The sequence below is a fragment of the Podarcis bocagei genome (genome assembly GCF_964188305.1).
Source record: "Podarcis bocagei genome assembly, chromosome: 4".
Lineage (NCBI taxonomy): Eukaryota > Metazoa > Chordata > Lepidosauria > Squamata > Lacertidae > Podarcis > Podarcis bocagei.
The window spans coordinates 39,729,576-39,755,507 of record NC_138128.1 but is presented as its reverse complement, the minus strand read 5'-3'; the positions used below and the strand labels follow the sequence as shown (position 1 = coordinate 39,755,507).

The following is a 25,932-nucleotide window of genomic DNA, read 5'->3' as shown; positions in this document are numbered from 1 at the left end:
TCGGGTGGCGGCAGTAGGAGGCCCCATTAGCTAAAGTGGTACCTCAGGTTAAGAACAGTTTCAGGTTAAGAACGGACCTCCAGAACGAATTAAGTTCTTAACCCAAGGTACCACTGTATGGCAAATCATTGAAAGGTATCATTGGCAACAGAGACAAACCCTCAACACAGGAGATTCCCCCTGCCCCCATTGTCGGGGAAGAAGAAGGAGAGGTCATGAAAACTGTGATGAAGAAAGAAAAGCAAGATCAAGTAGCGCAACAAAACGAAACAAAAATATGGCTATTGAACCGGATCCAGATTCAATTAATTCAGCTTTCCCCACTTGAAATCAATGGGCCTTGCATTATGGCTAACTTTTCCTTTTGATTCCAATGTGAACTTAAGTTCAGCTAACTTTGTCTGGATCAAACCCAAACCTGGTTCCAACAAGGTATAACATTTTTGTCATTTGCTTTAGCAAAGTAGAACACAAAGTTTGTGTCTTAACGTTCGAAGATAGTAAATTAGATCTAGACTTGCAGCACAAGCTTAATCATCTACTGACTTCAGTGAGGTTTCTAGGTAAATGGAGTTAGGGTTGCAGCCTAAATTGTGCTTAAGAGTTAGCCCATTGAAGTCAATGGAACTTATGTTAGTCATGACTCAACCCAAGTTGGTACATCAAACCCAAGGTGCAGTTATCACAAACTGAAAAGGGAAGCCTTCAAGAGTTGTGTGTTCTCAGAACCAATAGGCAGACTCAGACAGCATGTTTGTAGCTATGATTAAGGCAATACCAGAAAACTATTCAGAGAGAACTTCATCCTGTGTTGACCGATACCAAGAGTGACTTCATCTAGAATACACATGATGCTACAGCTGCTGACTTTAGGCTGAGTTGCACCATGTGATGTAGTTCTGATTTCAGACCTAGCCAAGTCAACATTGAGCTGCCTATTAACATTACTGAATTTCCCTGCCAGTAATTTCCTGTTATTCCCCCCCCCCAAAAAAAAAATCCCTAAGATTCCAGCCAGCAGGACTGATATGTAAGTAAATTCAGAGGCAATTAAAACAAATGTGCACATTTATATTATATTATCAATCCATAAATATGACACTTGGATGACAAGGCCTCTTGTAAGAATACACAACAGAAACACACAATATTGTATTACCTGAAAATCCTCAAAGTTTCAACACTTAATTGCTCTTTTTATGTTAGTAATAATACAAAGAAGCTTTCTTGCCACTACTGTCTAGCAGGTTTCCGTCCATATATCCCAGGGGTGGGGAAGGTCAGGCTCTGTTGTCAAATGCAGGCCTCCAAGTCTCTCTAGGACTTTGCCACACACACATATCATTGGTCCGGCTCTGCACCCTCCTCTAGTGATTTTACCCAGCTGGGATGGGTCAATGAACTGTGGTAAGGCCTCTTGCTTGCTGGGATGAAAGATGGAGAGTGGTGTGGAGAGCTGTGGAGACACACTTCTTTCATATTCCTTCAAGCAGTGGCACAAGAAGGTAGGACAACCTCCCCTCCTCCACCAATGAACTGCCTTCCAGATGTTTTGGATGATGATGATAATGATAATGATAATGATAATGATAATGATAATGATAATAATAATAATAATAATAATAATAATAATAATTTATAGCTCACCCACCTGGCTGGGTTTCCCCAGCCACTCTGGACGGCTCCCAACAGAATATAAAACAGAATAAAACTTCAAACATTAAAAACTTCCCTAAACAGGGCTGCCTTCAGATGTCTTCTAAAAGTCAGGTACTGTAGATGTTTATTTGGTATCTGATGGGAGGGTGTTCCACAGGGTGGGCGCCACCAACGAGAAGGCCCTCTGCCTGGTTCCCTGTAACCTCACCTCTCACAGTGAGGGAACCGCCAGAAGGTCCTTGGCGCTGGACCTCAGTGTCCAGGATGAACAATGGGGGTGGAAACGCTCCTTCAGGTACACTGGGCCGAGGCTGTTTAGGGCTTTAAAGGTTAGCACCAACACTTTGAATTGTGCTCGGAAATGTTCTGGGAGCCAATGTAGGTCTTTCAGGACTGGTGTTATTAGCAAGGCTGTTGGAGAAGGATGAAGCAGAACGCTGAAGGAGAAGGAGAAAGAGAAGCCCCAGGTTGTTTAAAAATCAAACAATGATAGAAATGGGTTGGAGGAACACCGAGCCCAAGATGAAAATTGTGATTTTAAACAACGGCAGAGCAGGGAGGGAGGGTCACTAAGGGTTTTAAAATTATTAAACAAATTTTAGCAAGGAGAAATAGTAAAAATGGGTTCAGCACAGAAGCTAACTCCAAAAAGCTAACGCAACAGAACCTTTCTTAACTCCCTTTTCACTGTTCTCAAACCTTATTTTAAATTGTAACTTTATCCTTTCAGTTTTATCTCCTGCTTGCTCTACTCAAACTTCTGCCATTGCTTAAAACTGCCTCTTTCCTCTCCACCCCGGCTTTACTGAAGCTTTTGCTGTTGTTTAAAACAGCTACTTTCCTTTCAGTGTTTCTCCCTTCTTGCTATACTCAAACTTCTCTTTCATTCGTCAGCTGCCTCGTTTGAGAGAGATAAAAGACATGGAGCCCTCCAATAGTACTCAGAATACTCAAACCTCTGCTGTTGTTTAAGACCACTATTTCCCCTTCTGTCCCCTCCATCCCTACTTTCCCCAACCTTCTGCTGTTGTTTTAAATTACCACTTTACCACTCTCAGTGTCTCTCACTTCTTGCTCCCATGTCATGGCCACTGCTATTGTGTGACCTGCATCATCACCATCATCATCAATTATATTTCCCCAGCCACTCTGGGTGGCTTCCAACAGAATATTAAATATTTTTTTTTCATTTATTTGGTCTGCTTTAGTTTAAATTTTAGTGATGTTTAGGATTATTGTTTTGTTTTATAGTTCTGCAGTTGACTGCCTTGATAGGAATGTCTTAATAAAAGAAGGATATAAATAAATATGCTTTTAATAAATAAATGTACACCCAGAATCCACACGCAGATAGGCAGATGCAACATTACTTGCAGAAGAAAGGAGGTAATTGCTGGAATAATGGGTCAAACCCCATATGTATTGCTACATTTCCCTGATTTCTAATAGGTAGCGAGAGTAGTAAATTATATTCGAAACCTAAAGGGGAGGACATGTCAATGTTTTTATGCTAAATAACAACATTTTAATGACACGGCCAACTTCGCTCCTTGGTGTGTAAGCCCAACATTTCTGTAACAGAAAGGTGCCTGCAAGGCTTAACTAATGCCAACCCTTTTGAATTAGTCATGAAAACTATTCTCGAAAGGTAAATAGAGAGTGAGGCATTTGCAATATGGATAACAAATGGCTCCTGGTACCGACTGAGGCAAATAATCTAACTGAAACAGATAACAGGAGCAGGGCAAGTCTGTATGGCAGAGGCCAAATTTCCCTTCCTGTTAGTGACGTGTGCAGCCTCCTGTCAGTAAAAGCCCCATTTTGCTTGACAGGTACTCAGATGCGATCACAGAACCATCGGTACACCTTGCAGAGTCCTTTTCAAAGCAAGTCGCCATCATGTCTGTGACAATGTGCCAGTCCGTGGGCTTTGTGGTGTCAATGTTGGGGGTCGGTGGAGTTATTGCCTCTACTGTCATGGACCAATGGAGCACCCAAGACCTTTACAACAATCCGGTGACAGCCGTCTTTAATTACCAGGGTCTATGGCGCACTTGTGTCAGGGAGAGCTCTGGTTTCACCGAGTGCCGCTCCTATTTCACCATCCTTGGACTACCAGGTAGGGAATATGCTGTACTCTCAATAGTGCGATTCAAAAGAGCTGGTGGGATGAAGTGACTCAAGACTGCTGTAGGCCCCTGAGAGAACCAGATCCTCTCATTTGCTCTTGCTCCCTTCCTCATAACATTATTCTCATTTCCATAGACTTTGAGAAAGGGACAGGGGAAGAAATTTGGTTTGGTGGGCCTTTTAATGCAAGCCTACTTAATTTGTGCTGCCCAAAGCAGTATGAACTGGCACACACCTATCCTTCAAAATGTGCCCTTCTCTTGGTTTTGCGATGAAATAATGTTGATATGTATGTGTGTATTGAAATTCATATTTTAGTGAAAGTAATGTACAAAATTGCATTGTACTGGGGATAATTGCTTGCGTATGTTGGAGGAAATGCATACAAAAATGTGCATATTAGGAGAAATTTGCATAAATACACTGACAAATTGCTGTGAGGACTTTTTTGCTTTAAAAAGTTGCAAACCGATGTGGAACTGTGGAGCACTGAACTTAAAGATTGGGAAAAATGAGAAATGGAGAGAAGCCAACATTGACAGATCTGTCTATTCCCTACCTAGAGGACAGCATTTTATATAGTGAAATGTTCTGCTGGAGATAGTCACATTTTCCCCCTCACACTGATGCCCATATCATCACCAACATTTGCCAGGCTGGCTGATGTGGGGGCAGAGGTGCAGAAACATGGATGCAGAACTATCCAAAGGGATCAGGAGGTAGAAGGCAAATGACAAAAACCCCATATGACCTATTATTTCTAATGATGTGGGAAGAGGATGGCGGATTATATACATGTGTGTGTGTGTGTGTGTTTGAAATTCAGAATTCAAAAGTATAATATTGCTTTTGTTCAAACTTTCCTCCACCATCCCAAGTCCACATGACCAATGTCATGTTGATTTTGGGAAAGAGATATTGTCTTCTTTTCTAAAGATACCTCTAAAGGGAGGATTTTAAAAGTTAAGAATAAAATATATAAGATAGAAGTCATATACGATCAATTAAGTAAAAGCTACTTTCAGGAGACTAGATCTTTACCTCATGTTGTGCAAGGCCTTTAGGTTTTTCTTACCCCCACCACTTTCTTATTAAATAGTGTAACGTTTAGTCTTCAGATGATTTAATATCAGATTAGAAATATTTTTTCTTTTCTTTTTGGAAATATAATCTTTGCTTCCTATTTGTCCAGAGAAAAGGGGGAAATCAAACCTCATTGGGGTTGAAATAAAGCGCTTGACACCTGTCCCAAAGCGACATTCTGAAAGTCTTTTGTGTGTGTTTTCTTTTCTTGACTGGAGCCATTGCAAAGGTATCCTCTTTGTTCTTGCTGCTCAGGCGATGCAGAAAACCCTCCACATTTATCATCCTCATCCCCTCCTTATCAACTGCTGAAGAGCAGTCTACAACTTAAACCCTGTTGTTCTAAATCTTTAATGCCAGAAACAGATTCTCAATAATAATGGCATACGTCTCCTGTAACATCAGTATGGTGACTCTTCTAGTATTCTGCTAGAAGTACAAAACTGGTAAACAATTCCAGCATATTTATAATGGGTTTTTAAGATTTATCTGTGCTTAATGACTTAGTTCTATTTGTTTTATATTGTGGTTTAGTTCCTCCAGGGGTAAAATGTTTAGTTAAGACTCTTCTGAACTTACCTATATAATGAGGGATACTGAATAGAAGCATCTGTCAAGTCAGTACCTAGTGTACTCCTCTTTTGCCGCTCTTTGTAGGTCTCTGGACGTGGGTGACCACCTCATAGGAACATAGGAAGCAGCCTTATATTGAGACAGACCTATGGTCAGTCTACAGTGATTGGCAGTGGATCTTCAGGGTTTCAGATCCTTTCCTAGCAGTGCCTAGAGATGGCAGGGATTGAACCTGCATGCTCTTCCACAGAGCTATGGCCTTACCCTAAGAGTCTTCCTTCCTCTCAGATTCTAGCATGTAGGTATAGGAGGAAGAATGTTGGACAGAGCCTTTCTGGCATCTGCCTTAGATATTAGTGGTGGGGAAGATCCAGAAGTGGAAGACTGGCATCTCTGCGCTTATGCTTTACTGTTATTTTTATTACAATATTTGTAATTCCAACATATGTCTTTTTGCACAAGCAAGTAAACATATCGATATTCGATGGGGAGAGCGGAACAATAAAAAGTGACAAGCAAACCCGACATTCCAATTTCCCTGTATTGAGTTTAGGAAGGGATGCATTTATCAGTGTGTGCAAAGAGCAATGGAAATGAGTTTTCTGCCAAAAGTGTGCTGTGTGGGAGCAACCTAATCTGTGTGCTTGGGGTGTCAAAGGCACCTATGATACACTTACACATCATGGTCAGCTCATGTTTTCCTCTACAGCAATTATATCCATGGAGGAAAATAGCAATGTCTGAAGTGGCCCAAACGATTTCTTTGAAATCAACTGCCGACAGTGCCTCCTACAAATTTATCTGCAGGTAGTGGTGTGCTCACATTGCTATTTTAAAACAGTAACACTACATTGTATTCATTATACAATATAGATAGATCTGACTAAAGAGTAAAGTTTGCTCTTGCTTTCACCATGTTAAAAACTGCATGTTATCATCCTACGAGGCAAAGTAGGTAATGTGATGCATTGATAAAATAAATATCAGCAAAGTAAATGTAAGACTAGCTGTTAGCAGTAGGAATGAGGGAGCTTCCAAACCTTATAAAGCCTGCTTCCTGTCTTGGCCGAAAACGTATCCAAGGTACCCTTTCCTTCAGTCTCTTTCTCTCTTTCTCAATACTGGAATCAACAAGGAACAGGAATCCAGAGAATTAGCCCAGGAAAAATTAATCTCACAGGCTCCCAGGTTTTGAGACATATGGAAGTAAGAATCCCCCCCCCCAAATTGTACCTTAAAGCTTTTGGTTTATCTTGGTCTCCACAGATCTTTCTGTGCCACGTGGTGCCCTATAGTTGAGGACCTTTTGAACAGGAAATGCCAACAAATGACTTATTTGATTTATTCTTTAATATATGTCTAGACAGCCCTTCACCACTCAGAAAAAACTCCACAGCAGATTGCAAAGTGTTAAGTTAAAAACATTTACAATAAATCATAATTAGCCTGGAGCTAAACAAGCAAAAAGCAGATCAAAAATGCTAAAATTTGTTTTACACACATATTTTTAAAGCAATCATAACTTCATCTCTGGCCAACACAAGGCATTGGAGCCAATTACTAGGGACTGAGGGGTCTTTGTCGCCCCAATAAAATATTTCAGCCCCCCCAAATATGATGGATATTGCCTTTCAAACAGTGTGTGTGCACCATGCCATATTATCAATTATGTGGGGTGGGGTTCTCCTGCCCCCCAAATATTTTATTCCAGTTGGCACCCCTTACACAAGGGTTAATGCTTGACAAAGCATGACTCCTCGTAGCATGACTCCAGTGTGCAAAAGGCAGGGGCGCACTGTGGTGGGTGATGCAAATGGGTGTGTAGTATTCTGCATGTGGTACCGCTAGAAACTACCCTTCGTTGCTTAATGATGAAAAACATGGCTGGAAATGTAGGAAGTGAATCATATCTGATGGGGCAGAGTTGGGCAAGTCACACATCTCAGCCTCAGCCATTCCACTTTATAAGCAAAGAAAAACTATGCGTTGTAACAGTGCTGTTAAGATGGCAGCTTATGAGTCACTCCCCCAAAGAAGACATAGGTTCGCATAAGCTTTGCATGTGCTAATCAATAAGTAAATATGGGAATTTAGAAATAAATGCTGAAATAGAAATAGAAATGTAATATAGTACATCTCACCTTAGGGGGGAAACTGTGGTCAAGTGACCCACATCCCTGCTCAGTCTGCCTCCCCACATGGTCAAGGGGCAACTGCAAGGCCCCTCCACTTCCTTCTTAGGGTTATTCATCTTTAAAGAAGGCTTGGCCAGGAACAGCCTTCAAACAGAGACCAGGTCCTCTGTAAGGTAAGACGCACATAGGATAAGTGCTGCTGTGAACAAAATGAAATAGCTCTTGTACACCACCTTCCACAGCCATGAGCCATTGTCCTTGAATGTGTGGGGGGGTTTGTTTTGTTATTTTGGTAGCTGTTCAGTGGAGGTGGAGGTGGTGTGATTATTATTATTCTTTTAATGGATCTGGGCACAATTGATCACTTGTCACACGGCGAGAGAAGAAGTCCATTTTCACCTCATGTTAAAAACAAAGCCGGCTGCAAGGCAAAATATGAAATATTCTACCTCACTTCCCCAGGCACTCGAAAGTAGAAAAAGAACCACTTGGGAATAGACCTTGTGCTGAGAGACAGAGGAGACAAAGCTATCGCAGCTCTGCTTGGCCAAAATAATATCAATCTGCAAGCGTGGAGTGGTTTTGTGTGTGATTCAGCACTGTGTACATGTTTTTAATTAACTTGTCATCCTAAAGTGCTAACAGACCAAATCAATTAGCATGTAAATTCCTCAGCCGCGGAGGAGGATTCTGGCACCCCCCACCAGTATTTATTCTGTGAGTAAATGTAATATAAATGTACATACAAATAAGTTTTACTCCAAAGTAGCTGGTAGTTGGTAATCATTATCAGCATAGTCTAATGAAAAAAGAAATGGCATACACCCACCCACCCCCCAACATAAAACTAAAGCAGCATGTCTTTTGTTAAGAAGAATAAAAGTAGAAACACTTTTCTCACTTATTGTATATTTTATGATTGTAATTGCTGGGAATATCCATACAAGAAGAGCCTTGCCAGTGAGGCAGGTCCATGTTTTACTGGGGCGTTCTGGGTGTGATAGAGCTGTCTTTACACCATTTGCAATGAGTAATGGAGAACAATGTTTCAGGGAAAACAAGTAAATATAAATAATCAAATTGTAGCAATATGTCTTTCTCTAGGATGGAAAACTACGAGATTGAGGGATGAGTTTACTCTAAGCCCGCCCCACCCATTTTTACATTACAGCCACCTCACCCGCTTGGACATAGTTAATGGGGCTGCCAGTATTTCCATTATAAAGCCCTATTTATTATTCTGACAATAGCAATTTATATTATGAACAATAGTGTCATAGTGAATAAAAACAGTAAGATTGGTGTGGAGCAGCCAGGCAACCCAAATGTATCACTGACATTTTGGTTTCAGTGTTTCTCCCCAACCCCCAAACCCACCCTGCCTTAATGCTCTCAAGTGCACCAAAAACAAAGAGTCCTTGGGATTTATTTTAGTTAAAGTTATTCTGTCCTTAGAAGTTTACTAAAATGGGAGAGTCTAGTACAAGATATTGCAAAAGGGAAGGTGTAATGACAATTAATTGTGTCAGTCTTCAAGCCATTGGTACTAGAGTAGGCATAATGTCTTACCTAGCACTACTCCAGAGTAGCATCTGTGGCTGGTGAACTATATCCTCAATTTCTGTTTCAACTGATCTCTTACAAAAATCTAATCAAGGTTTGATATACCATCAACAATTATGCTGGCTAGGTCCTATTCTGTCTTCCATCACCTACCCCATTTTACCATCCTGGTCCAGATAGCATAATTTATCAAATTAGAGATGCCACAAAACGATCATATGACCATTTCCTTCCAGATTTGTGATATTTTCATGACTTCCACAATATTTTCCATTAATATATCTCGTATCCATGCTCATAACAGTCACAACTTTCAAAACTTCTCTTCCCTAGTCTGGTACTTCCCAGCGCTGGTGCTGCTTTGAAAGATAGCTAGAAAATGGTGTGGTGCCTGCTTTATTTGTAAACCAAATGAAATATCATTGTATCTTGAGCTCCAGCCTAGTTTGTGCCATTTGTATTGATTGTAAGAAGATGCCAATTGGGTGCTGGACAAGAATGGTGAATCATTTCATTTTTTATGGAGTCAACAGATCACCAACACCCCTAGATCCTTTTCTACAGTGTGTTGGCTGCATTTTTTTAATTGAATACACCAGTGAAGATAGAGGACCAATGCAGACTGAAGTCCCTGCCTTTATAACTCTGAGGATCAGATGTATTACATGAACATATCTGATATGCAAATTAATCACTGGGTGGGCCCCGAGAAAGGTGGATTGGCACTTGACATGGTAAATGAACAAAGGCAGCCCCAAGGCCTTTGGACTAAGAGTCTTTGTGTTTGGAGAGAAAACTCTAATTCATCCTGCAAAGCCATTCAGAGACTCCAAGTACTGAAGTTTCACTCTTTGGGTTCAAGTCCACAGCATAAGAAGTATTGTACAGAAAAGGGTGGAGTTGCCTTAATTTCCCCCAGTTTTTCCAACTGGATGTCATTCTGTGGGAGTATGCTATATTTACCGAAAAAGAAAGTCAACATGAGTTTCGGGTAGTTTTGTAGGAGCAGCGATGATAACATTGAAATGTTCCAGTGGGTGCAGTGATCAAATACACATTTGTCTGAGGAAAGGGCAGATAAAAGGGGTGGGTGCTGCTGAAACTAGGAGCTAGGGTGTGACTCAGTGGTAAAGAATAAGTTGCATGAATCTGGTTGCCTGTACTATAACACAGCATGAGCCAAACAAGTGCAATACAATTCATGTCTGGGATGAGTAGTTCATAATGGTGACTCCTTGCCCCATCTTCCTGGAATAATCTCTTCACTGGATCATGGGATGAATAGGACCAGTAGATTGATGCTCGCTGGACAATCGAACAGATATTTTAATAGGCTAACCTTGTCGTTAGCATGAGAGTAACATGCAGCCCTCTTCATGTTGCTGGACTCCAGTTCCCATCAGACACAGACAGAATGGTCAGTGGTCAGGGAAGATGTGAGATGTAGTCCAGCAGTGGTGGACCTTGGCATCTAAGATTTCAGTGGCACCCTGTGCAATGCCAAAATCCGCTACCCCCCATATCCAACATTCTCTGTCTGCTAGCTTACACAACAACAACAAAAATCCAATGCAATTGCTGCACTTGTTGTTATTTAGTCATTTAGTCGTGTCCGACTCTTCGTGACCCCATGGACCAGAGCATGCCAGACACTCCTGTCTTCCACTGCCTCCCGCAGTTTAGTCAAACTCATGCTGGTAGCTTCGAGAACACTGTCCAACCCTCTTGTCCTCTGCTGTCCCCTTCTCCTTGTGCCCTCAACCTTTCCGAACATCAGGGTCTTTTCCAGGGAGTCTTCTCTTCTCATGAGGTGGTCAAAGTATTGAAGCCTCAGCTTCAGGATCTGTCCTTCCAGTGAGCACTCAGGGCTGATTTCCTTAAGAATGGATAGGTTTGCAGTCCATGGGACTAGTGCACTAGTGGAAGCTATTTCAGCAACAGTTGGTTCTTGCACAACAGTAGATTCTTAGGCAATCTGCTGCACAACAATCTTTGGTAATGTACTTGTGTTTTGCCTTGTGAAATAACATTCCCCAGCACAATAACTACACTGGATGCAACCCAATGTTTATCTGCTCAGCTAGATGGTGTGGTTCTTTATCATGCATATAGTTAAACATCCAGCCTCTTAAATTTTATATATTACCAGGATGCCCAGCCCACCTAGGCAGTTATTACCGACATGTTTATATAATAGCCTATACATACTAAGCTCCCTGTAAATTATCCCTCCTAATGATAGTTTTCATTCAATTTACAATGAGAATATTGTATTGATTGTGTCTGTCGAAAATAAGAGTAGCATGACTGGGTAAAAGCTGGATTTGTTTCTAGGTCAGAGTTGAAGTAAATCAGTTGCAGGAGTGTATTAGATCAGAATTGATGAGCCCGGAGTCCAGAAGGCCTCTGTAACTCACTGCCGTGCATCTGGCAGAGCAGCTTGGCAAATTTATAACGCTCCCCAGAGCCATTTACCACAGTGGAGAAACGAAATTAATTTCCTAATTCTTACAGCCATTCTGCCTTTCCCAACAACCACCTATAAAACGGCTGTTCTCCCTTAGCTTGTATGAGGGCATTTCTAACCGAAACCACCATTGGTACGTTCATCCACAACTTGATAAACTATGATTCATAAAGCTCTAGAGAAGAGCCATGGCCATCCACTCCTTCCTCGTTTCTTCTCTTTCCTTCACTCCTCCCTATACTCACAGACTTTGGCACAGAGATTCCATCTTACATTATGCCAGTGTTCTTTGTGATGTCTGAACCAGAGAACTCTGGATTGATGCTGGTTAACAAAACAGGATAATAAACCAGGGGGAAGAGAGGGGAGGGGCAATGAAGAAACACATGGCCATAGGACTCATCCATGATTTATCAGCTATGGCTTTTTGTTCTGTGAACTGCCCTGAAATCTCTGGGTATAGGGTGGTATAATAATAATAATAATAATAATAATGGAGCCATGGGCAAGTGTTCAAACACAGCCACAGTGCGCTTGATTAGGGCTGAGGTTCTGCTGTTATGGTCATCTGGGAAATAATGGAAGCAGGATTATGGATGGGTGACCTCTTTGTGTATGTCACTATTCCACTTGAACCAATAATTAAGTTGTGCCATCAAGTGTCACTTTAGGCTGATCTCTCAGTGAGCATAAGGATGCTAAAGTCTCCTCTCCTGTGTATTTATATGTTCCCTGCCTGTTAAAGTCATCCCTAGACATTTTTCAAACCCCAAACAGCTTTACCACATGTTCTGAGAGCAGGTCCTGGGTTCTACTGAAATATTGCAAGGTATCCTGGGACATGCTTTTGGACTGCCAGCTGCTTCACAGTGGCTTCTAAAAATGTTGCTGTCCAAAACAGTCACTCGGGTTGTTTGTATAGTCAGGCCATCCTTGTGTCTCTTGTACACAGAGGTTTATTGTGTTTTCAGTTGTAACTTGTAGTAGTACATTTATGGCAAAAGGCTTCATGCCCATATTACTTATTTCAAGAAACTTTGTGGCTCTTTGGCACAAAATTGATTTGATTCAGAAATAAACTCACTCAGGTCCAGTTCACATGTGACCTGTGGTTTAAAACAAACCACGGGTTACTGCTGGTGCATGCTGCTCAATCATATCTGCCCATCCTGTCATGGAAACAAACCAGAGCACTGGCATAACCAGAACAAACCTAAGATTCTGTTCATGGTTGTTTAGAGAGAAACAAACCTTGAGTGCTGGTTTGCATGTAACACTAAGCTAGTTTATTTCTTCTCGGCTTGGCACAGGGTAGAGAAGGGTGGTTGTAATCGAGACGCATGCACTAGCACATTGCTTGTTTGCAGTAAAGCATAGTTTATGGCTTACTATCATGTGCAAATCAGGGCACACACGGAAAGAGTCCCAAAACGAGCTGGGATGAGAGATAAATGTTTTGCGATTAGATTGCACCAGTCTTAGTTTTACCCTGGATTTTCCAGACACTTTGTAACAATAAATTGTTCCTGGTTAAGTACTGTAGCATCTCAGATTGTTCTGCCATTCTGAAATACAATAGTTATTCCTGGGACTAGACAGGCATACTGACTAAGCTATTCACCATTTGGTATGTTTTACACTGGAATGGAAATGGCACCAGCCAAACTATTTACTCCGTTCAGACTATGGTTCGGAGACATTTATGCTCTGTCCTTGGTATCGGCATGTTGGTGCTCACCATTGTACATTTATTTAAATGTTTCATATTTTGTTGGTATTCTTTCAGTCCTCCTCCCAACTCTTCTAAACCTGAAAGAACCAAAATCAAACTTGGCGTCCAGACCTCTACTGCATTTCCTCTTGTGTCAACACAGTACTAGATGAATGTAACAGATAAAGGGGTTGCACATTGGTAAAGATTAGGTTAAGGAAGCAATTTATTATTCTAGGGGTGCAGCCCAAGACACCTTCCTCATTGTTAATTCAGTAGAATGATTCATGGTATCGGGTTGTGTAACAGCTTTATAGAAATGTGCAGGGCTTACCACCCCACCCCCAATTAACTTTCGGCGTTAATCAGCACCAGTACAACCTCTCATCTACTAAAATAGAGCAAAAGAACTGTTTTACCTTAGTCCAGCGGCCCTGTCTTCATCCCTGTTTCGTAATGGATGAACTCAACAGCAAGAGTACAAGAACAACACATAAATCATCAGAGCCATTTTATTCCAGCCCTACCATTAGGTAGCAGATGATGGGGGAAGAGATCAGAGACAATGAATTACAGGACAGATCTGTGTGAGCCATTGAGTTTGCCTGATACCCTCTCAGCTAGCCTGCTATGTTCAAGCAAAGTAGACGGCCCTTTGAATAGCTTTCCCAAAGGGGGAGCGTTATCGCTTCTCCTATTCTGAAAACAGAGCAATTTAAGAGTGCTTGCAAGGAATGTGTTTTACACCTTTCCTGGTTCAAGAGAGAGATCTAATTCCAAGTAAGCAAGAAGCAAACAGTCACAAAATGCAATGTGATTTTAAAATATATTTTTAAAAAGTCCTACTTCATATAACAATCACTAAAAGTTTACAGTGGAGTACACTTTGATGATGCTGACGAGAGCAGGTCATTTTGGAAAGCACTGAAAATATAGCTTGTAATGCTGGTGTTGTCCTCAGTTCTTTTCGTCTCATTGGAATCAGCAACATGTCAGGTACATGGAATAAGCAAAGCTGAATAACAGGGGTAAGAATGAGGGGGGCTGATCATGTGCATTATGAACAGATTGTTCAATGCAACTTGCAGGTTGACCTCCATTAGTCCAACAATGACTCTTTGGCCAACAAGGGCTTCTAAGGGACAAAGGCACCAGTCTTCACTCCCGCCAACCCCAAAGCACACACCAACCAACAGAACTGAAACTGCGCTATCTTGCAAAAACACATTGAGTCAACAAAGCCTGTTAATGGAAACCATCTGATAAGGGCAGCCACTGTTGGCTGGTACAGTGAATGGGACTTCGCAGCTTCCTTAAGCTTTGCCAGTGGTGTAGCAGCTTCTGACTGCAAAGGAGGTCTCATGTCCACTACAATTTGCCAAGTGTTGGGCTTTGTAGTCTCAACCCTGGGCTTCGCTGGCTGTATTGCGGCCACAGCGATGGATGCATGGAGTACGCAGGACTTATATGACAACCCAGTGACAGCTGTATTCCAGTACCAAGGCCTCTGGAGGAGCTGCGTCAGTCAGAGTTCGGGTCTTACAGAGTGCCGGCCTTATTTCACAATCCTTGGGCTTCCAGGTATGGAACAGGGGCTGGCCAAGCAAGGCTACCCCAGAGATGTGACAAAAGCCAATGATTTTTAATAGGCTAGCAAGAAACAATATTTTAAACAGCTTGCTAATGTAAATGGAGACTAATATTGACTGCAGTGATGTACTTATAAATGTAGAATCAATTGTTGTGAATAAAACTGTCACACAGAGGATATTAAATTGCACACATCATTTTAAAAGATCATATTTTATTGTTATGGGGAAAGGTGCCAGAAACCCAGAGTGAAAACTAACCAAACTCCTTTTCGGAGGAGAAGAGCAGTTTCTACCCGCCAGACCAAGACTAACTCAGTGTGTATTTGGGCACTGTGTATTTATTTGAATGAACTGATTTGATATCATATCTTGGATATCGGTGTCCACACCCACCAATGAAAGAAACAATTTTCCCACATGACAGTAAATAGGTTTAATCCCTCCTTCCACCGCCCACTGGTAAGTAATATAGATACTTGGCCTGAACATGTTGGGAGGAGAAAATGTTGTTTCTTGTTTTTGTGAAGAACTATGCAGAAATTCTGGTTTTAGTATGCTGTTCGGCCGCAATAATAATAAACTTTCAGGTATCATTCTGGCCTTTTTCTGTTTCTGAAGTTTTAGTGGAACTTTTTGTGGTCAAAGCAATGAGTGTATTTGGCAGGGTGTGTGCCTGTTGGAAAGTAGATAGGGGCAAATTTCTGTTATCAAGAAAGGATGTGATTTCAACATCTGGGTCAGTGCAAATAGGCCGCAAATACAGTAAGTGCAACCATAAAATGACTTTGGAATAGACAGACATTCAAAAATATTAAATGAAACATATCTGATATGTCATGAATAATATATATTTCACATTTTGAAAATCACATTTCTAATTTTTGAAATAAAGTTTTCAAGTGAGCAGACTTTACATGTCTAGGGTGAAACCATGGTAGTATGATTTTAAGTTGATATAATTTTATATTTTGAAATTGCTGCAACCTGCCCTGGGACCTTATGGTGAAATTGGTCATGATATTTACTTACTTACTTACTTACTTACTTACTTAATATACCACTTAATTATTCACATCTAAAAGCAGTGTACATAAAACAAGGCCCAGAATTTCTTTTTATCATAAAGCCAAACACTACCTTTAAATGCCTGCTGGAGCAAAAAAAGTCTTAGTCATGTACTTGAAGTTCCTCAAGGAGTGTGCATGTCTAATCTCAGTTGAGAGGGAGTTCCATAGTCTTGGCCCACGACACTGAATGCACAGCAGCTAATAGTTATGTGCTGTACATCTGAGACACAGGGGACCACCAACAGGGACTCCCCCTAAGATTGCAGTGATTGGGCTGGGATATAAGGTGATTTAAGAATACAAAGTGGTCCTAGATATGGATAGGTGTTTTGGTTTTTTTAATATATTTTTTTAAAGGAAAATTAAATGTAGTTACGGCCAAAATAATATGTTAGAACACCAGTCATTTTATTTTAAAAATAGCACTCAAACTTTCAAAATATGCCAATCTATTCTCATTATGTTTTTGGTTTTCATCTATTGTTCAGATGTGTTTTTAAGTTTCTGATCTTGGTAAAACAGGAGCCACTGAAATGAATTTTGAGGAACTGAAAGTGGAACACAATACACAGCCAGATCATGCATTGCCTTTCTGTTTGCCTCCTCCTGTTCTGTACACAAAACATGCAGTGATCACCCTTTGGTACCGTTAGCACTCGCCCAGGAACTCTTGTTTCCCTATGTGTAATAGTGAAGATAATAATAATAATAATAATAATAATAATAATAATAATAATAATAATAATAATAATTTATTATTTATACCCCCACCCATCTGGCTGGGCCTTCCCAGCCACTCTGGGCGGCTTCCATAAAAACCAAAAATACAATAAAATATCACACGTTAAAAACTTCCCTGAACAGGGCTGCCTTAAGATGTCTTCTGAATGTCAGGTAGTTGTTTATCGCTTTGACATCTGCTGGAAGGGCGTTCCACAGGGCGGGCGCCACTACCGAGAAGGCCCTCTGCCTGGTTCCCTGTAGCTTTGCTTCTCGCAATGAGGGAACTGCCAGAAGGCCCTCGGCGCTGGACCTCAGCGTCCGGGCAGAATGATGGGGGTGGGGACGCTCCTTCAGGTATACTGGACTAAGGCCGTTAAGGGCTTTAAAGGTCAGCACCAACACTTTGAATTGTGCTCGGAAACGTACTAGGAGCCAATGTAGGTCTTTCAAGACCGGTTTTATATGGTCTCGGCGGCCGCCCCCAGTCACCAGTCTAGCTGCCGCATTCTGGATTAGTTGTAGTTTCCGAGTCACCTTCAAAGGTAGCCCCACGTAGAGTGCATTGCAGTAGTCCAAGCGGGAGATAACCAGAGCATGCACCACTCTGGCGAGACAGTCCGCAGGCAGATAGGGTCTCAGCCTACGTACCAGATGGAGCTGGTAAACAGCTGCCCTGGACACAGATTTGACCTGTGCCTCCATGGACAGCTGTGAGTCCAAAATGACTCCCAGGCTGCGCACCTGGTCCTTCAGGGGCACAGTTACCCCATTCAGGACCAGGGAATCCTCCACACCTGCCCGTCTCCTGTCCCCCAAAAACAGTACTTCTGTCTTGTCAGGATTCAACCTCAATCTGTTAGCCACCATCCATCCTCCAACCGCCTCCAGACACTCACGCAGGACCTTCACCGCCTTCACTGGTTCTGATTTAAAAGAGAGGTAGAGCTGGGTATCATCCGCATACTGATGAACACCCAGCCCAAACCTCCTGATGATCTCTCCGAGCGGCTGCATGTAAATGTTGAAAAGCATGGGGGAGAGGACAGAACCCTGAGGCACCCCACAAGTGAGAGCCCAGGGGTCTGAACACTCATCCCCCACCACCACTTTCTGAACACGGCCCAGGAGGAAGGAGCGGAACCACTGTATGACAGTGCCCCCAGCTCCCAGCCCCTCAAGACGGTCCAGAAGGATGCTATGGTCGATGGTATCAAACGCCGCTGAGAGATCCAGCAGAACTAGGAAACAGCTCTCACCTTTGTCCCTAGCCCGCCGGAGATCATCAACCAGTGCGACCAAGGCAGTTTCAGTCCCATGATGAGGCCTGAATCCCGACTGGAAGGGATCCAAATGGTCCGCTTCTTCCAGGCGTGCCTGGAGTTGTTCGGCAACCGCCTGAGCTGATGAATGGGGGTCTGAAAATGCTTGGATTGTTAATATTAGTGTTCATGCGTTGACAAATTAGACCACACCTCATGTGTAGAATGACTCATTTACCAGCTGCAGCAGATAGTATGGCAGTCGGTAACCGTTTGCAAAATGGACTTCTTATAACACAGGGTAATAGGGTCTTTAGATGGTATGGCAAATAACTTGTTAATCGCTTCCTGTTCAGAAACCTTTCACCATGGAATTACTAAAATAGATTAAACAAACAAAAAAAAAAAAACCACAACCACAAAAAAGAGGTAAGTATCAGGTTTAAGGTGCTGGTTTTAACCTTTAAAGCCCTATATGGCCTAGGACCCTCGTACCTAAGGAACCGCCTCTCCTGGTATGTCCCATGGAGGACCTTACGGTCTTCAAATAAAAACATATTGGAGATCCTGGGCCACAGGGAGGTTAGGCTGGCCTCAACCAGAGCCAGGGCTTTTTCAGCTGTGGCCCCGATCTGGTGGAACTCTCTGTCACAAGAGACTAGGGGCCTGCGGGACTTGACATCTTTCCGCAGGGCCTGCAAGACAGAGCTGTTCCACCAGGCCTGTGGCCAAGGCACAGCCTGACCCCCTCCTTCTGTAATCCTCATAGAACTCTAGCCCAATGGTTGCCAATAATTTGACTCTGAATTGATTTTAGAATGAATTGGTTTTAGAATGTATTTCAATTAATTGATTGTGATTTTATGTAAACTGTGTTATTTTTACTGTTGTTAGCCGTTCTGAGCTGGCTTCGGCTGGGGAGGGCGGGATATAAATAAAATATTATTATTATTATTATTATTATTATTATTATTATTATTATTATTCATATGCTGCCCATCTGACTGGGTTCCCTCAGCCACTATGAGTGGCTTCCAACAAATTAAAACACAGTAAGGCACCAAACATTTAAAGCGTCCCTAGATGTCTTCTAGAAGTCAGATAGTTATTTATTTCCTTGACATCTGATGGGAGGTTGTTCCACAGGGCTGGCATGACTACCGAGAAGGCCCTCTGCCTGGTTTCCTGTAACCTTCCTTCTTGCAGTATATATGTTTCTTGGAGGGAAAAGGGTTTGAAAGGTTGACTCGAGTCAGAATGGGCCAGCTTTCTACAAGGCAGGGGGAAAAAAGACAAAACACATGAGAGAGTAGATGTCACAGGCACATTATCTAAATGTCAAGGGCCATATCCACAGAGAACAAACTGAAGTCCTGTTCTGCTCAAAAAGAACATGTGTGCTTCTTGATGTTGGCTCAACAGACATTAAGCATGGAGAGCAGCTTTGGATGTGGACGTTTCTGAAAGGGACTTTCAATATTTATTTCACAAATCATCAGGCATTTCCCTTCTTTTTTTTGAACAGCCTACATTAGCTTGAGCCCAAGAGGTTATGTTTAGTTCTGCATTTAGCAACATGTTTTCCCCCCTGCCCTGAACATTTTGCCAATGGTTCCTTTGTACCACAGCCCTTTGATAAGAGTTGATTTTGGTTGTATTAAGAATTGTGAGTATTATCCCTTTGCTACTCATTTAAATGATTCCTCCCCTTCCCCCATGTGTTTTGCAGCGATGTTCCAGGCTGTGAGAGCTCTGATGATTGTGGGCATTGTGCTGGGTGCTTTTGGCCTCCTAGTGGCTATTTTTTCCCTGAAGTGTTTACGGGTCGGAAATATGGAAGACTCTGCCAAAGCAAACATGACTCTGACTGCTGGAATCATGTGCATTGTAGCTGGTGAGTGATGGTTCTTACTGGGGCTCCACAGTGCATTCTGTTCTGGAAGAGACAATTGAAATAAAGGGGTTGAAAGCATTTAACAAACTTACAACAAGGGACTAATAAAGTTTATAAGCAGGCATTGGAGTGCATTCAGATGGCACTTCATTCCATTTTCCAGACATTTCCTTACCTAAAATAAAAAAATTCCTTCAAGTAGCACCTTAAAGACCAACTAAGTTAGTTCTTGGTATGAGCTTTCGTGTGCATGCACACTTCTTCAGTTTCTTCAGATTCTTGGTATCTGAAGAAGTGTGCATGCACACGAAAGCTCATACCAAGAACTAACTTAGTTGGTCTTTAAGGTGCTACTTGAAGGAATTTTTTTATTTTGACTATGGCAGACCAACACGGCTACCTATCTGTAACATTTCCTTGCCTGTAATTTTTCACATTTTATGTAATATTTCACACAATGTAAAAGCCACTTCTGGAACTCTAGTGGAATCTAGTGGAAATTAAGCACTCATTTCTATGTTAATTGTTTCCAGAAAAAAAATAAATCAATGTGCAAATCTATTAACACAGAGAACCACACAAGTTTTGCATTGTAATTTTCCACAGTTTTCACATGACAATATCTGGGGCTGTATCCCAGCATACAGCTCTTTCCTGCTGTTTAAAATTTAGTATGATGTGGTATATCAATTAAAAAACCCATATTTCAGTAATGAAATGGGAAGTTGGGGAGGGGTAGTACCTTTCGTGGGGGGCATATCATGCCCCTTTGGGGTAGCTTGTCCACCTTTGGTCCCACCCTGTGCTCAGCTCTATCTGTGGTTCCTAAAAACTGTCAGGATGTGACAGCAGCCGCACCCAAGGAATGGTTTCGACTGGCCAGCTAAACCAGATGAGGGTAGCCAATGGGTCCTAAACCTTCCGTGAGTTAGGGATTTCCCTTGCATGTGGAGACAGGCTCCTGTGAATTGAGCAAATGAGGCCAATAGTGGATCCAGGGAAGTCACTTCAGAACTGCAAGCACAGCTGTTTGACTTCACCCCTGGAGGCGCACTCCATTGTCTCTTGAGATAGATGGATGCCAACAATTTCCACAATGCAGTAGGTGCAGTATGTAGTATAATGAGAATGTTAGAAACTGGAACAGAAGCACTAGCATCACAACCAGCAAAACAAACGTTATGTCTTGGACTCTCCTGAACTATAGTAGTGCAATAAACTGGGTGTTCTGTTGCTTAGGTGCAACACCAGCTTAATATTACCACTTTGATTCAAGGACACTTGCACCTGATCCTACTTTCTACATTTCTGGGTAACATAGTTTAAGATATTTAACTTGGTATAGATACACACCTGCAGTGAAAGGTAGCAGCATTCACACACCTGGGCATTGATGATATTATTCTATGGATTCCTGTTTCGTAAGTAAAATTAAGTTTAAAAATCTGGCCTTGACCACCTTGAATTCCATTCTGGCAGCAAGTAATGATCTCTTCTCTCTGACAGGTCTCTGTGCTATCTGTGGGGTATCTGTTTTTGCCAACATGCTTGTTACAAACTTTTGGATGGCAACAGCTAATATGTATCAACCAGGAATGATGCAGACACTCCAGACAAGGTAATTCTGGGTCATGCACAGCATTCAGTGTTGGTGTGTGTGTGTGTGTGTGTGTGTGTGTGCAGCCACTTGTGTGCTTCATTCATGACATGCCTAGCCATAATGATGAGACTTAAGGCATAACTACACAAGAGGAATGAACTCTTCACTCCTGGAAATTGTATTCATTGGGAGGGGCTATTTTCAACATCTTCACCAAGCTACAGTTTTCAGGATTCTATGGTTCAACACTATTAAACTGATACAAAACTGATGTGCTTTGTAGTCTAGACTGGCTTTATAAGTTAGTGTCATCTTCTTTGCCAAGCATTAACTAGATTCATTGGTAATATATTCAATGTATGCATGCCAAGTCAAGTGTATAAAAGAATGTCATAGATCACACAGTAACAGAGGGAACTACTTTATCCTGGGTCTCTAGCCCAGTTTTGTCCATATAGCCCAATATTATATATTCTGATTGGCCACAGTTTTATGAGGTGCTAGACAGAGGTGTTTTTCATCACCTGTTACCTTATCTTTTTTAATAATAATAATAATAATAATCTGGAGATACTGAAAACTAAAGGCAGATCTGCACCATACATTCAAAGCATACTAGATCCACATTTAAAGCATATGACCCCCCCCCCAATAATAATCATGAGAAGTGTAGTTTCCCCTTTACAGAGCTACAATCCACAGCTTCATCAACAAACAGCATTTCCCAGGATTCTCTGGAGGACGTCATGAGCTTTAAATGAGAATTGGATGTGTTGAAAAAGTCTGGTGTGAATATGCACTGAATTAGGGACCTCCTCCATATGCTCTATCACAGAGCGATATCCTCCCAGTAATGTGGGATAGCTAGGTCCACATCGTGTGGGTGGAAGGCACAGAATGAGTAGGTTGGGATTACAAAACATGGTGCAAAAGAAGCCAGTACATTGGTCAGATAGATCAGGAGAACAGGCAAGGGGGATAGAGGCAGGGCGATGACAGAGACATACTCTACTATAGGCCATGGCTGCAATATGCCCCTCCCACTCCTTTTGAGCAAATGTATTTGCCAACCTTTGCACAAAACCCTTGTTTTAATTTAAATACCAGAGGTGATGCATTCCTTAATTGGAGGGATACAGGTTTCCCATACATGGCTTATCCCTTAACAAAACTTCATTTTAAATATCCTTTCTAAGAAGCAACATATTGACTTGAATAAGACACGTGGACTTGAGTAAACTAAGTACCATCACTCACTTTGTTTTCCAGATACACATTTGGGGCTGCCCTGTTTGTGGGATGGGTTGCTGGAGGCTTGGCCTTGGTTGGAGGCATTATGATGTGCATCGCCTGCAGAGGACTGGTACCCGAAGAGACCCAGTGAGTGCCTATACATATTCATGGAACTGTTGTAATGTGGAAGGGCAAGACAGATCCTTTTCTTCATTCTCCAACTTAAAAGGTGGCAGAGTGGCCACACTAAATCACAGGGATGGAGGAGACAATTGACTCAGTTTGCTTTTGAAAGTGAACTTACCTAAACTGAACTTTCCAAAGCAATACATGAACTGGAACACAGTTCTCTAGCCAAGTAATGTATAGACGAAACATGTGTATATTAGGAAAATGCACATAAATAACATAAAAATGCATTGATTTGGCAAAATTGCATTGAAAAATGTGTATACCAGGAGAACTTTGTACTAAAATGCTGGTAATTTTTCATGAGAACTTTTTATTCCCCCCCCAACGAATGTGGACAACTGTACATTAGACTGGAGAAATGAGAAAATAATAGAATAATAAAACTGTAGAATTGGAAGGGACCCTGAGGGTCATCTTGTCCAATCCCCTGCAATACAGGAATTTCAACTAAAGCATCCAAGACAGATGGCCATTCAACCACTGCTTAAAAACGTCCAGTGAAGGAGAGCAGACCACCTTCTGAGAGAGTCTGTTCCACTGTTGAACAGCTCTTACCATCATACTTCCTGAGAGAACCTGAGAGAAACCAAAATTGTCAGATTCACCCATCCCTACCTACATGCATGATGAGAAAACCACTAAGCATTTCATAAAATGGTTTCTTTCATAATGATTGAGTCTGTTCTACATGTTACTGTAGTGAAATAGAAAATGGATATTTATGGAGCTTACCTAATTGTATTATATTCTTCACTAAGTAACAAGGAATAGAACAGATGATTCTGAGTAGTCAGTTATCTTAGACAGTTCCACAAAGTGACACCACTTTGTGTTTTATTTCTGTTTCAGTTACAAGGCCGTGTCCTACAAGAGCGCTGGATATAAGTCTGGAACTGGGTACGAAGCCAAGAAGGTCCCAGTAGTTGAAACCAATACTATCAAAAGTGATGACGGGAGACGTTCCTATCCTTCAAAATATGACTATGTATAATCCCTTCCTAAACCTATGGTTTTAGACCAAAGCATCAGCAAAGTCCTAACTTGAAGCCTTTCTCAAGTCTGTTTTCTTATTTTCTTTGGTTTGGCTTGCTGTTTATAAATGTTCTTTTAATATGACTGTGTATAGTTCCTGACATTATAAAGACTTCCATAAGAACTGTTCCCTTCCGCTACATTTGTTATAATAGCAGTCAAAGACAGCTGAAGAATTGGTTTACTAATGTACCTTTTGTTGTTTCTTTTAATAGATGTAAGTAGATGTTTAAGACCAGAACATTACTGCAACGTACAGTGTTGAGTTCATGTAAAGTTCATGCACTGAGACTTCATTCAGTGTTTGGTTGCCCTTGATGAAACAAAATGAAATACAAGGCTAAAACAACACCATTACACAGCGGCCAATTAAAAATTTTAAAATGTTAAAAACTTAATTTCATACAGTACGTAAAACTGATCTAATATAAATTTCTGAAATAACCACCACCTGCTTACAGAATTCCAGAGGAAACAAAGTTACAATTTGCTTTCTTCCCCTTTCATTAAATTCATCCTCTCTTGAACAGCCATATGAGCTTATACAGAAAATCCTCATATAGAATAGAAATATGTCAAATATTTCTTAGAGCAAACACTTCTTTTATATATTTGAATACACTATCTGTCATAAGAAAACCAGCGATATCCTTCTGACTTTGTAGCAAAGCACAGAATTTACTGCCACTCTTACATTTCAGTCCTGATAATTTGTGCTGGCAAAACTGCCTTGTCACAATGGCACCATACCATATTTTTCATGAGATCACACTGCTATGCAATGCCTTAAGATAGTAACCAACAACCAGAGGAATCTGGGCCACATGACCTTGAGCAGAATCATGTCATGTCACCCAGAGATGAGGAACCTCCGGCTGTTGTTGGACTCCCAACTCCCATCAGCCTCAGCCAGCGTGACCAGTGATCAGGGATGATGGCCCACAGTCCAGAGTCTTACTGAAGAGTCACATTGCACCCTGCTGTCATTCATTACTGCCAGGGTTAAAGAAAAGAAAATTGGCCTAAGAAACTTTTGTTTTTGTATTATAATAAATATAATACACTGTTGCCCAACTCTCATTCTGTCATTGTTATTTCTAACAACATCCAAAGATGCACTGCTCTAATTCCAATATAATGGTTTCTTAATCCATTGAATAGTCATTACAAGTGATCCAGAACCCCAGTAGGATTATTGTGCAGGTGACACTTGCTAGCAAGGTGAGTTTTCACCTTGGCATCCATTTAGCAGGTCAAGGTGCAAGAACTGAGAAAGTTTGATCACAGAAGTGGTACATAAATGACAGAATGGCAGCTACTACCAGCATCTGTGTTAAAATACTCGATTGGATGGAGGAAGCTATCTTTCACATCTCATGGGTAACCAAAATACAAGTTATGTTATAGCAGAAGTCTCATTAAGCATAGAAACATGTAATGTATACTGATAATCATTTAATATTCTTTTAGCCCAGCAATGCTAATAAATACTGGAAGGATTTATGTTAGTAGCATTTGACATTTAGTTTTTAGGCATTTATGGCTTGTTGCATAGTCCTTAAGACTTTTTGCATGTATTTTTTCTTTTTTTAAAAAAAACCCCTGACGTGTGTATTTTTAATTTAATTAACTAGCTTTTCACAAAGCTGACCTATTGGTTGTATGCCTGTTTCACTTGTTTATAACACTGATTTATTTCTCATTAAAATAAAATACTTTAAGGGTTGCCATTCTTCTTCTTGTTGCTTGCTTGTCACTTGGGTCTTCAGTAATCTCTAGACTCGGTACAGTGGTGCTACCAAGGCAAGGCATTGGGGCAGAGGTCCAGGTCTGTACTCAGCAAAATGAGCCTGAGCTTCTCTCCCCCCCCCCCCAAATGCAGGGCTGGTTTATCACATTTTGAAGCAGAATCAAAGAACTAGAGGGCACCTTTTTAGAGGAAGGGGTCATAGCTGAGTAGTACAGCATCTGCTCTGCATGCAGATGCTCACATTTCCTTGGCATGTCCAAGAAGGGCTG

General features: G+C 41.4%; 1 protein-coding gene across 2 annotated transcripts; it reads left to right on the top strand.

Moving 5' to 3' along the window:
- The first annotated feature begins 3,500 nt into the window (after positions 1–3,500).
- Positions 3,501–25,639, top strand: CLDN18 (claudin 18). Of its 2 annotated transcripts, none has more exons than XM_081192446.1 (5): positions 3,501–3,778; positions 19,692–19,856; positions 21,363–21,474; positions 22,726–22,836; positions 23,731–25,639. In XM_081192446.1, the coding sequence occupies exons 1-5, from the start codon at positions 3,559–3,561 to the stop codon at positions 23,870–23,872; spliced, it is 750 nt and encodes a 249-aa protein (XP_081048572.1). In that variant the 5' UTR covers positions 3,501–3,558; the 3' UTR covers positions 23,873–25,639. The 2 variants fall into 2 exon arrangements, with proteins under 2 accessions (XP_081048572.1, XP_081048573.1); XM_081192447.1 differs by lacking the exon at positions 3,501–3,778 and adding an exon at positions 14,624–14,902.
- The last annotated feature ends 293 nt before the right edge of the window (positions 25,640–25,932 follow it).

Coding starts and splice junctions, on each gene's coding strand:
- CLDN18 (XM_081192446.1), top strand. CDS start 3,559: ATGTCTGTGACAATGTGCCAGTCCGTGGGCTTTGTGGTGTCAATGTTG. Junction 3,779..19,691: donor CACCATCCTTGGACTACCAG/GTAGGGAATATG, acceptor TGTGTTTTGCAG/CGATGTTCCAGGCTGTGAGA. Junction 22,837..23,730: donor CTGGTACCCGAAGAGACCCA/GTGAGTGCCTAT, acceptor TTTCTGTTTCAG/TTACAAGGCCGTGTCCTACA.